The 12,849-nt window shown below is 42.4% G+C and overlaps 1 protein-coding gene across 1 annotated transcript in view; it reads left to right on the top strand.

Annotated features, from left to right (window-relative positions):
- Nucleotides 1–413: 413 nt before the first annotated feature.
- The window catches only part of RPS6KA2 (ribosomal protein S6 kinase A2), a 316,658-nt gene continuing 304,222 nt past the window's right edge, over nt 414–12,849 (top strand). Inside the window, exons 1-2 of the mRNA XM_074863008.1 lie at nt 414–530; nt 3,623–3,667. Of these exons, the coding sequence (XP_074719109.1) occupies nt 468–530; nt 3,623–3,667 (108 nt within the window). The 5' untranslated portion in view covers nt 414–467. The remainder of the gene's footprint in view (nt 531–3,622; nt 3,668–12,849) is intronic.

Genomic DNA, 12,849 nt, shown 5'->3' with positions numbered 1-12,849 from the left:
GGGCTGCCCGGCGGCGCTGCCGCTCCCCTCCGCGGGGCCGGGGCCGAGGCCAGGCGGGTGGGAGCCCCGGCGGGGCCGAGCCCGGCGCGGGGGCCGTGCTGCCGTTGCCATAGCAGCGCCCGCCGCCGCGTCCTCGGGCTCAACTTTCCCCTCTCGCTTAAAAGCGAGCCGGGGCGGCGGCGGCTGGGAGGGCGGGGCCGGGGGGGGCTCTGTGCCGGGCTGCGGAGCCGCCGCCGTCGCCTTGCCCTGCCTCCGCGCCTGCGGAGCGGCCGCGCCGGCGCCCCCGCCCCGGCTGCGGGCTCCCCCGGGGAGGCGGGGAGCCATATTGCCGAGCGGGCGGAGGGTCCCGCGCCGCGCCGGGGGTCCCGGCGAAAACTGACACCAGTTCCCTCTGCTCCCGCTGTCCCCGGCGGCGGTCGCCGCGCGTTCCTTCCGCTGATCCCGGCTCCCGGCAGGCATCGCCCAGCATGCCGATCGCCCACTTACTGGAGCTATGGAAGGGGATCGAGGTGGAGCCCATGGAGACGGAGGTGAGCGGCGGGGGGGTGCGGGCGGCCCCCCTTTCCCGCCGGGGGAGCCACCGCGGCGCTGCCCCGCACCTGGCCGGGGGAGCGTGAGGAGGGACCCTCGCTACTGACAGCGGGGGCCGAGGCGAGGCGGGGAAACCTGTTGCCCCACGCCCGGAGGGGTGCGGGGGGTCGGGCGGCTGTCCCGGCGCGGGGCCGGGAGGGCTCCCGCCCGCCCGCTCCTGCACCCGCTTTGGGCCGGGGTTTGGGGCGGCTGCGAGGGAAGGAGCGCCTAGAATAGATGGAAGCCTGCAAAGCAGGCTGAGCAGGACTTAGGCTCGCATTTAGACATGAAGTATCTGATGTCTGGTTTGAGGCTAGCGCAGGTCCGTGGTCCTCGCTTCTGCTTCGATTTCCGAGCTTCCTTGCGTTTGTTTTCGCACCAGCACAAAATTAAAGCCAGACCCTTGCCCATTACCTCTAAGGACAAGACTGCGCTTTGAGGATCACGCCAGAAACAACGCCGTGATAACTAGCTGGCTACTGTCTTATATGTGCTCGCGATTTGTCTTGTAGAGTTTTTATTACCTGCAGTTTAAGAATGTCTTGTGTCAAGAAAGGTGTCATCTTTTCATGCAGTAACAGGCAGAGTGGATTCCTGAGTATTTCTGGGGCTCTTCAGTAGTGTGATAAAACCCAAGTACTTGTGGTCAACTATTTCCAGCACAGAATACATCTTTGTAACAGGTGGTAGAGGGAGATGAGTGAAACTTGTGAGGTGTGGTGCTTTGTGTTTATTTTGCAGCGCTTCCCCCCACCATCCCCCTCGGTTCTTTGATCGGAGCACTCTAACGGGGTTTTGGGGAGAGGGACAGAGGGGAGTGTGACTTAACCAGCCAGGTTACAGGGAGCACAAAACACTTGGTTCAACAGAGGATTTGCTGGACTGTGGGAAAGGTTTCATACAGACTGTTAGTTTATATGTTTAAACAATACAGCAGAAGTGATACGATCATAGCTCATTCTGGGTCCCTAGATTAAGAACAAGTCTGGGGGGTTTGCAGAGGTTTATCTCGTGTAATTCACTTCTGAGTGCTGTCACTTGCTCCACTTTGCATGATGCAAGGAATCTGAGTGCTAACAAACAGGTTATATTTGGAAAATAGTCCCTGATTTTGTTTAAGTCAGCTGATGCCTTAAGTCACTTTCCCAATGAGAAGACTTGTATAACTATACTTACAGTGAATGGCTTTCTGCTGAACATCATAGAAATTATGCTTTCCCTGTCCCAAGTCTGCCTTTCCATTGACCACAGTACTCAAATTGCATGTACATACTTGTTCTTTGCCTTCTTCATTCCCTTCCTCCTAAAATCAGTCTGGTCTGTGTGTGTCCAGTATTTTTATTTCTGCCCCAGACAGAAGACACTTCAGTCGTTGCTCAGATGGCTTTTTCTGCCATCAACTTCTTGGAAAACTTTGCTAGCTCATAGGGTAAGCTCCTGCACTAAGGCCCAGTGTCCATTGCTTGGGACAACTGCTTTCTGTTGTCACCCCTTTTGGTGGCAGAGGATCATTTAGACATTTCTTGCAGAAGCAGCTGTGTAGGTCTTCTTACCAAGTGTAAGCAACCCATTACAATGCTAGTTAATCAGATGTCTGGTTTTATAGTTCCTTTTTTTGCGTTTCCTGCTTTAAAGAATACCATAGGTATGAGTTAACATTGTTCTATCACTCTTGCTGAGATTTCACTTACAAAAAGTTTACAGAGGGTTGAGGTATTACAGGCATGAACTTTAGCAGTTTAGGTGAGAGCAACAGATAAAGCACTGTTTATTTGCTCTATTTATTGCTATCTCTAAGCACATTAAAGATATGCTATAGCTTATAACCCTTTTAAATTGTGCTGTAGATAGAATTCCTAAAGTACCCTTAACTACATTTGAGCAAAGATACATATAAATTAACTTTGTCTCTTGTGGGCTATTGTCCATGAAGACCGGTCTTCTTTTCAGACAGCGGTGACATCTTTAATGAGTTGAGTGGAGCTTAAACGCTAGCGATTGGACTGATTCAAGGGGAGCTGTCACAGGCTCTGAATCTGCGTGGGATAAAATGTTTTCATGATTGTCTGCAAGTTGTTCTTTTTTTCACGGAAGCTTTTCACAGTTCCTAGACAAGGAGGGAGACAGTTTCATTCCCTTATGCATATGGACCTCTTTCTCCTCCCCTTCCTTAATGCCAAAAAACCTTTTAAAAATAGAGGCATTTATGAGTGCCTGTGCATGACTCAGGTGAATGACTTGCAGATATTAAGACAGCATTTATAGTAAATCAATTTCTTGGTAAGGAAGAGTGCATTGAGGGCATGTTCTATATTATGTTTGTATAAAGGAAGATTGGAGCAAAATCCTGCTTCTTTCACCTGTTGACTCAGGAGGTCATTAATTGTGTCTGTCAAGTAAGCAAGAAAATTGCAATATTTGCTGGGTCTAGAATTTCTTTGTGGGTAGGCAGTTATTGATCCCTCTCAAGCTGGATGGATGGGGTAGTGAATTACAGCCTTGGGAATATTTTCCTGAGGAAGGGTGGTGTGATCAAGCTCTATGTAATCTTTCTACCTATTTTCCAAAGGGTTCATCACTTAATAAATTTCAGCTGAGCACCTATTAAATGACAGTATTTAAATAGCAGTTGAGTGTTTAGAAAACTTGGTCCTATGTATGCATATATTCTCCTCAGCAAGAAATACTGTTCCAGTTCTTTAGTTTATTCATGAATAATCTTTAGTTCTTCATTCTCGTGCAATTTCTATGACAAACGTGGTTTTGACTATTCATCAGCAATTTTAATAGTGTCAGTGTGCTCTTGCTTTCTCTTATATCTCTTGCCATTTTATATATCTTGCAGAAAGCAGAATGTTAATTTACCTGTGCTAAGTGTGAAAAATTGAACATGCCTGCTACAGTAGTATAAATGTGGAGTAACTTAACTGACTATAAGTAAACTAACTGTATTTTGTGCTAGAACTGGTCTTAGAATTGTGTCTTTCTCAATAACATATGTTTACAAAACTTTTTTTTTTTCCCCTCTCTCTTTCTCCTCTTTGTTCACTAGCCTGTGGTGGAAGAGGTTGCCCTGGATGAAGAACCTGTAAAAGAGGTAAATCTGTTTATTTGTGGATCATACAAGTGTTAGGAAATTATTGTAATATAATCTTCTGCCTTCATGGAGACAAAATGTCTCTGGTACTTCTTCTCCACATACCTCTAGCCCTGAAGATGCAAAATCAACCTACTTTTTGGTCTCTTTATTACAAGGTCAGGTGAAAAAAGGAGAATAGACTTGTTCAAATAGAGGTTAGGGAGTTTTATTTTACAGATATCATCCTTGTGCTGGTTTTCCAAGAAAGAACATAAAACTTCTTCAGGCATGTGGATTTCCTGCAGAGAAGTTTCTGTAATGACCTTAAAAAGAGTAGCTGTTGTCATAACAATGCTTGTGAATTGTGCCTGATGAATTAACCCCAAATACTATTAAATTGATTTCATTCCTGTTTGTCCACTAGGCTGGTTCTTCATCCAGAACAAGACTGAGCTAACTCTTTCCTTCAGGTTAATCTGTTGTTTGTGTTGTGATAGCATTGTGCTATTGTGTGTTTTTTTTTTTTTTTGATGAAAATCAAACAAAAACCCCAAATCTACAGAAAAGCACAAGTCTTGCCTCAAAGTCTTTAAATATCAAATCTACAGAAAAGCACAAGTCTTGCCTCAAAGTGTTTAAATATCAAATAGAAGAGATAGAAGGTGATATGAAGATACAAAGCAGATGAGAACAAATTGACATTCACTATTATGATGAGCTGAGGGCAAATCTTGACTGTAAAACTGGACTGCTGCTGGTCCCAGGTGTCAGTACAAGGTGCTGTTGGTTTGTGTAGAGTAAATCAAGGTGTGCTTGAAAGATCATTAGGCATCTCCTGATCTCAAAAAGTGAAGGAGACTGAATGCCTTCAGGATTGAAGGAAGGCTGCAAAGGCACTTGTCTAAATAGCCACCTTTGAACATGCTAAATTTCCCAGTATCTCTTACTCCTTGAAATTTCACCTGTCTTTGCGATGCTTGGTTTTCAGTGCAAGAGTGTGTTTCTATTTTCTGTTATGTTAAAGGAATAGTCTTTTAAAGGAATAATTTTAACCTCTCTAACGATAGAAAGGAGGAAGAAGTCTTAGTTTTGAGCTCTGTGAAATGGATGCAACTTCCAAATGTAATTTTTCTCCTCCTTTTCCATTTCTTAAAAAGACACCACTAAATTATTCTTCAAAAAGCTTGGGGTTGAAATTAAGTGCAGGTAACTGGACTCATCATGTTATCTTTGAGGATATTACTGAAGATTAAATTTATGGTTTGTGGGCTTGGGTTTTAGGAGGGCTTTTTTTTGTTTTTGAAGATAGCCTTCATTTCCTAAATGAGTTTAAACTCATTAACAATGAGTTAATTTTCGTTAGGGATGCATCTTACAATTATTAAGTTTTAAATTTGGCAGAAAAAAAATGCGCGTAATGACTACTTATATAGAAACCTCAGTCCTGTGTTCTCTCACTTTCTGATGTGTTTACTGCTGAAAGTATTACAATTTGATATCTGTAATTTTGTTTATCTTTATGTCTACTCCTGCCTCAACGAGGCAGTTGCAGAGTCTGTATGCCAGTTGGGAGGATGTACTTATGTCTGATTGAAAAACCTGCTGCACTTGTGTATTATGAAACATGTACACAGCAACCACTAACAAATTATTGAAAGTGAAATATCGCTGTCCAATGTAGAAGTACCCTCACTATTCATGTAACTTTCCTCGGTATGCCTTCATTACACAGTACTACAGAAAAATACAGTAAGAAAAACAGTGACTCTTTTTCACCCTTGCTCAGCTGCTGTCATGTTACTTCAGCCCTTTACTGGCTTAGTCTATAAACTTGTTCTATTTCTATGAAGCTTGCATCTTGCTCTAGTGGAATTGCAGGAAAGAAGAGACTACCGTTCTGATGACTTTCTTGCTAATAGCTGTATTGTGCCCAAGCCCAAAACCATTTTTTTTTTTCCACGAAACATTAAAGCATGTCTTAAGGGGTGAATTTAAATCATGTAATGCAACAGATCACATTTGCTCAAAGGATGTTCTTGTAAATAACCTGCTTGAGGCTATGTTGGTTTCCTGCTGTTTCTCCTATCCTGTGTGTAGTACAGCCAAATGAGATGTGACAAAATGCATTATAAAAATGGCACTTTTTGTTTTTCTGAGGTCTGATCTTGCTGTTGACGAACAAGTTCTTTAAATGTCTTGGGGGCATAAATTAATGGGACTGTTGGATACAGCAAGTGTTTCTGAGGCACATCTTAATCCTAGAACAGCGTGTGTCAGCTCTGCTCTAAAATTGTGTTGCCTGGATTACTTGGGGTTGCTATCATCAGGGTGTTCCCCTGGGAGGTCCTCCCAAAGCCATGGACCATGTTTGTCACTGCCACAAAGGCAAGAAGGTTGATGGGAATTTTCTTGAGAGAACTTCAAACTCCTGTAGCAATCCTTGCTTAGACTTGTGGGATACAGTTATTCTGTGAAGTGGTTCTTTTTGGCAAACTAGCCTTTTTTGATAGAGAATGATAAGTTTGACCGCCTGTGATTATTAGAGGCCCAAACACACTTAAAGGGTGATGTGTCTTGTGGTTTGGTCTAGGTTGAAGTTAACCATTGACATTCTATGAAGGTGCATTTGGCAGGAAAATGTCACATTGTTCTAAAATAGTGAGCATATGTGCAATACAGCTCACAGAACTTCGAAATTATCACATTTAGAAGCTAGATGGTGACATTGCTGTGAGCTGCTTTACCCTTTCAAGGGAATTTGTATGCTCTAATTGAAAGCTTGCACAGGGCTCTTGATAAAGTAGAGGAGAGATGGAGTGGAAGTGCTGATATCCAACCAGAAGCACAGCTGGTTAAATCCTCTGTAAGTTTCGCTCTGTGAAAACTTAATGGCAAAACTGAAAATGGCAGGACCTAGGCTTATTGTTAGCTCTTGTACAAAGTTTCCGAAGACACATGTAACTTCTGCTGATGCTGTGTACTCTTGTACAAATCTGAATAATAAAATTGGAGGGAGTTAAGGTGGATTCTCTGTATGTAGTCTCATGGCTAGCATCATTGCAGACTCAATCACTGTCCATAGAGGATATGAATTTATTGGATCCCCAATGAAAGATCAAGCATTTATAGCTAATGTGATAGCATTTAGGAGCTGAAGAAAGACTATGTTGAATGATCGCAGTGAGGAAAGCACAAAACCTCCATAGCAGTGGAAAATTTTACATTTGTTGCTCTAGTGCTACTGTTATCAAGGCAATGATAAATGTTCATAGCATCATAGAAACCTGATGTTGGAAGGCACCTCTGGAGATCCTCTAGTCCAGCCATCCCTGCCTTGCTCAGAGCAGGGTCAGCTACAGGAAGGTGCTTGGGACTGCATCCAGTTGGGCCTTGAATGGACTCCACAACCTCTCTGGGCAGCCTGTTCTAGTGTTTGATCACCCTTAGAGCAAAAATGTCTTCTCATATTTAAATAGAATTTCCTGTGTTTTAGTTAGTGCCCACTGCCTCTTATCACTTCACTGGATATCACTGAGAACTCTGGCTCTGTCATCTTGAATTGTTCCCTTCAAGTATTTATACATGTTAATAAGGTCCACCCTCCATTCCTTTCCTGCCCCCTGCATTGTATTCTCCAGGGGGAGCAGTTCCAGCTTTCTCAGACTTCCCTTTTAGGTCAGATCTGCTCATCCCTTAGTCATTTTTGTGGTGGTCCACCTTCACTGGGACTCTCTCTAGTATGTTTGTGTTTCTTGTGAACTGGGAAGCCTGGAATAGGGCAGCACTCTAGATGTCTCAGTAGTGCTGAGTAGAAGGGAAGGATCACCTCCCTTGACCTGCTGGCAACACCTTTTTTAATATAGCCCAGGGTGTTGTCAACTTCCTTTGCCAAAAGGGTGCATTGCTGGCTCATGCTCAAGTTGTCCACCAGGACTCCCAGGTCCTTTTCTGCAAAGATGACTTACAGCTGTGTAGCTCCCAGCCTGTAGCAGTGCATAGGGTTATTCTTCTGTAGGCGCAGGACCTTGCATTTCACTTTGCTGAACTTCAGGGTAAGCCCGTCAGCCAATTCCTCCAGTCAGTAAAGGTTGCTCTGGACAGCAGCACAACTGTCTGGTGTAACAGCTACTCCTCCCTGCTTTGTAACATCTACAAACTTGCAGAGTGTGTACTCTGTCCAAACATCCAAATCATTAATGAAGATGTTAAACAATACTGGATCCAGTATTGTTAACTGGATCCTGGGGTATGCCACTAGTGACAAGCTTCCAGCTGGACTTTGTGCTGACCACAACCCTTTCAGTATAGCAGTTCAGTTTTTGATACATTTCACTGTCCACTTATCTAGTCAATACTCCATCAATTTGTCTGAAATGATATGGAAGACAATGTCAGAAGCCTTACTTAATCAAGATAAAAACCACTCACTGCTCTGCCCTTATCCATCAAAACACTAATCCTTTTATAGTAGGCTACCAGGTTGTTTAAGCACAATTTTCCTCTTCCCAAATCTATGCTGACTACTCAAAATCATTTCCTTGTCATTCGTATGTTTGTGACTGCTTTCCAGAAGGATTTGCTTCATCACCTTTCTAGGGATCAAGGTGAGACTGACTGATTTCCCTGGATCCTCCTTCTTGAAGATAGGAACTACATTTTGTTTTCTTCCAGCTCTCAAGAAGCTCTCCTAATTGCCGTGAGTCTTCAGAGTATCGAGAGCGGACTCACAATGACATCAGCTAGCTCCTTTGGCACTCATGAATATACCTCATCAAGTCCCTTTCTTTTTTTTTTTTTTTTTTTTTTTTTTTTGTATGTCCAGTTTGTTTAAATGTTCCCTAACCTGAGCCTTCTCCACCAAGGACATGTCTGTCTTTGCCACCTGTTTCATGGGCTTGGGATTCCCAAAGGCCTGGTATTACCAGTAAAGATCAAGGCAGACAAGGCACTGGGTACCTTGGCCTTCTTGTATCCTTTGTCACCATCTCAGCAGCAGAACCAGAGGTATTCCTTTTGCTGCTAATATACCTGTAGCAGCCTTCTTGTTGCTTCCCATGTCCCTCACCAGATTCAACTGCAGATGAGCTTTGGCTTTCCTGACAGTGTCACTAATGCTTGGATAGTCTCTGTATTCCTCCTGGTCCCTGTTCTGTGGTTCCTCCTCTCTTATACTTTCATGTCTGAGTTTTGTCAGAGGCTCCTCGTTCATCCATGCAGGTCTCCAGCTGCCTTTGCATGATTTCCTGTCGGTCAGGGTGGCCAAATCCTGAGGTTGGAGGAGGTGATCCTTAAAAATTAACCAACTCTCCTGGATCCTTCTTCCTTTCAGGGTCATCTTTCATGGGATTCATCTGAGCAGATGCCTGAAGAGGACAAAGTCTGCACTACTGAAGTCCAGGATTGTGATCCTGCTCTTTGCTTTGTTCTTTCCTCTCGGGATCTTGAGCTTCTCCTTGTCATAATAGCAGCAACCAGGACTGCCCTTGAACTTCACATTTCTGACCTGTTCTTCCATGTTTGTAAGGATCAGGTTCAGCAGAGCAACCTCCCTCATTGGCTCCTTGATCATCTGTGTCAGGAAGTGCATTCATCAATGCAGAAATCTCCTGGATTGCTTGTGCACTTTCAGAAGATACCTGGGTGGGTAAAGTGGATCCTTTGAGGAACAGGGTCTGCACATATAAAGCTTCTTCCAGTTGTCCGAGAAAGGCCTCTACTTGCTGGTCAGGTTGCCTGTAGTAGGTACCTACCACAGCATCAAGGTACATCTGTGCTAGCATAATGCTGAACTCCCAGTAACAGCTTCTCTTTCAAAGGTGCTAGAGTAGTATTCAACTACAGAGACAATGGAGAATGTTTCCAGGCTCTTTGTTGCAATCATCACTAGGATTATCTCAAAACAGCCTAACCAGTGTTCACAAGAACTAGAATTGCTGGTATATCACTTCAATTCTCTGACCAAGAAAGGCGGTTAACTTAAGGCAGGTCAGAACATTCTGGCTTGCCATTCAAAGAGTTGCTTTTGTTCAAAATGGGAGAGGTGGTTGTCAGGTTTTTTAGTAGTATCTGGTGAACTTTCCCTTGCATCTCCAACTTCAATTGATCAAAGGTCTCAATACACCTAGTATGGACTACTCAATTCATTGTAAAATCCATTATAAATGTTGTGGATGATTTTTAATAGTAATCATAATGACTGCATAGCAAAGCAAAAAAACCTGCATCTCGGTGGTTAAGCTTGCAGGTCACAGGTTAGTATATATATTGAGGGTCTACAAAACAGTAACAGTGAATTTCTCTGCTGCTTCCTGAGTTGTGTGTTTTGGTTGTCAGGAATGATCACAGAACACAGACTTTTCCTGGGGCAGGAGGTTATTGAAGAGAATGACTGAAGCTTCTTGGTTATTTGTATTTGTGTATATGTTTTTATGCATATACACACACAAAAAAAAGTCTGTACCTTGTTTAAAAAACTTGGGTCATACGAACAGCCTGTCCTTTCAGGGAAAAACTAATAGGAAGCTGATCATCAAATGAGTGGTGTGGCACAGAGTGTAGGGAAGTATAATTATATGATGTAAAAACTCTTGAGGAGAGAAGCCTAGTTGAGGTTGCTAGATGATGACAACAATATACTTAACACGCTGCTTTCTTCTTCCCCTAAAAAAACCCAAACGCTCAGAAATAAGGAGCTATGTTTTTTTAAAAAAATCAAAGAAATGAAAAATAGTTTTCTTATCAAGAAATGCATTATCACAGTAAATAAGTAACTGTGAAGCCAGATATACTACACACCTCTCTTTCAGACATGCATACAAGTCTCTCTGGGATGACTTTTTTCTTTCTAGAAAAGTAGATACTGAATGAGCTCAAATGCAGGCCCTTATCTGATTACTGGAAAATTATGACCTTGCATAGATCCTTACAAAATTACTGCTGATGTATTTAAACAAATTATGGGCATTTTCTCCTTCCCACTGTTCTTTGAGCGTTTTATGTAGGTAGTATAAGCTGTTTTACATTAGGTAAATTTTTAAAAAGTTTTTTTTTAAAATGTCAAGTATTTGGCTCTTATGAAGGATTTGGTAGGTAATGACTTTGTAAATTGATTTTAGAAAATGATTTCTTTTTTGATATTTGGGGATTTCCTCCACAGTGCTTATCTTCTAACACTTTTTTTTAAGTAAATGACTGCAATTTGTTTTAGAATGAAATTGATCAGGCAACCAATAGAATATTGTTTTCTGTTTAACTTCATGCAAAATAGTGTTGTATAACAGTGTGTCCTGGATGGAGGTGAAGGGTTATTCCTCCACTAACTTTGTGTGACTAAAATGTGAGAGGGGACAGCTGGAGTCATGGCATGAATGGTCTCCTCTTATTGCACCTTACAGCCTGTGTTCAGAATCCTAGCACTGGAGGGAAAGCTGACAGGGCATCAGCTGTGCTGCCCTCTTTGAAAGAGAATTCTGTTACTTCTGATTCTTTATAAATCGACTTCTTGTTGTCAGTGTCCTCAACTAAATCAGGACAGACATAGGGGAGATACCAGTATAAAAAGAAGAAAACATTATTTTTTTTTTATTTTGATCTTTTTCTTTCTCCTTCCCCTCATACAATTCATACAGCAAATAGACAGAAAACTTCAAATGTTTTGGGCAAAGTACTGTGTAGAAAAAGTTGTTACACAAACTGAAACAGTTGTGACACTTGAATGGGATATCATTGAACTTAAAATGTTTAAGTTAGTGTTAAACTTTGGTTTCTAGCTATTTTTACTGCACAGTCTCTGCTGCTTTTTGAATTGCTCTTACTGCTTTCAGAGCATGTGCTGTTGTGGCTCAAATGCATCAGAGACAGGATAGTAGCATTTAAAAGGACTTCTGAAAAAATGTGGACCTTGTTCAGGGTTTCTCAAGCCCTCTGGCTTTCTGCAGCCGTTGCTAAAATGCTCATGTTCTATGGTGAGTGGCATTGAAACGATTTTCTCCATGGCCAAAAGGTGACACATCCTGTTTCTTAGAAACCTGAGTCTTTAAGAAGCAAAAATGAACTCGAGCTCAATATCTATTGAGACCCTAGATGAGGAGGTGATGGGGTTTTAGCTGGTAGAGAAGGTAGCTGATAATTAAAATTGGTGGCAGAGCTTTCCTTACCTGAGATAACAGCTGATGCTTGCTCCCACTGAAGTGTGACTCTTACCTGTGTTGGCTGTGATCTTCTTGAGCCTTTATTGAATCAGGACTTTGTGGCAGTGATCTCTGATACTCCTACTGCCACAGTGGGGTGGTGCAACCTGCAGAGTTCAGGGTCAACATGTGTGTGGGGGTGTGTGTGTTGTTGGTGTAGTTTTTGGTTGTGTGTTGGATTTTTTTGAATTTGCAGTGTGTAGTTATAGAACAAACAGCTAACCAACCAAATATTTTCCTAAGTGGACACTAAAATGACCAACTCCAATTTACTCAATCAGGCAGGCACTTGGATGCGTAGTGATACATGTGTTCAGAAGCTTTTAAAATAAACTTTGCACACTGGACTGCAGAAGTCACTACTGAGCAGATGTCATGCTGAATGGGGAAAAGAAGTTCTGACAAAGTAGAAGCAAGATGTAAAACACTTCTCACAGAATTAGGGTGCTTGATTTTGAACAAGGGTTATTTCTTAAGACAAATGAAAGTTCATCTGTGGAAAACTGTTACCTCATGGAAATAAACTTGTTTCATAATGGCAGTTGGTGTCCAAGAGAGTGTGCTGGCTATGAGAGAATTGTATCATCAGGAGTGAGAAGTCACTTGGCAGACCCTAGAGTCAAGGAGAAATTGTTTCTTTGAGTATGGTGCCTCCTAGAGAGCTGTATTTTCTAAAGTGGAAACTACAATTTACACATAGATGGTTACAACTCGAGGGTGAGAAAAATCTATTTTTCTTCATTACAATATGCTGAAAGTCAATTGTTGTTGTCCTCAGCTTATTCTAGTTTTCTTGCTCACTCTATGGTTTGTTCCCTCCTAAGAACTTAGTGTTTTGTGTTGAAGTAAGAATTCTGCCTTTGATTCCTCTTCTCTCCTTTCCCACTACTTTTAAGGTTTATAAATAACTTTCCCCCAAAGAAAAAGTGATGTGGCAAAGAAGCAAGACGAGCACTGCTGCTGTTGTTCAAGAAAAGCCTTCCTCTGATGACTACTTTCCAAAGATTTCAT

This window comes from Strix uralensis, chromosome 3 (assembly GCF_047716275.1).
Source record: "Strix uralensis isolate ZFMK-TIS-50842 chromosome 3, bStrUra1, whole genome shotgun sequence".
Lineage (NCBI taxonomy): Eukaryota > Metazoa > Chordata > Aves > Strigiformes > Strigidae > Strix > Strix uralensis.
Note: the sequence above shows the minus strand (reverse complement) of the source record. Positions and strands in the feature narration are given on the sequence as shown.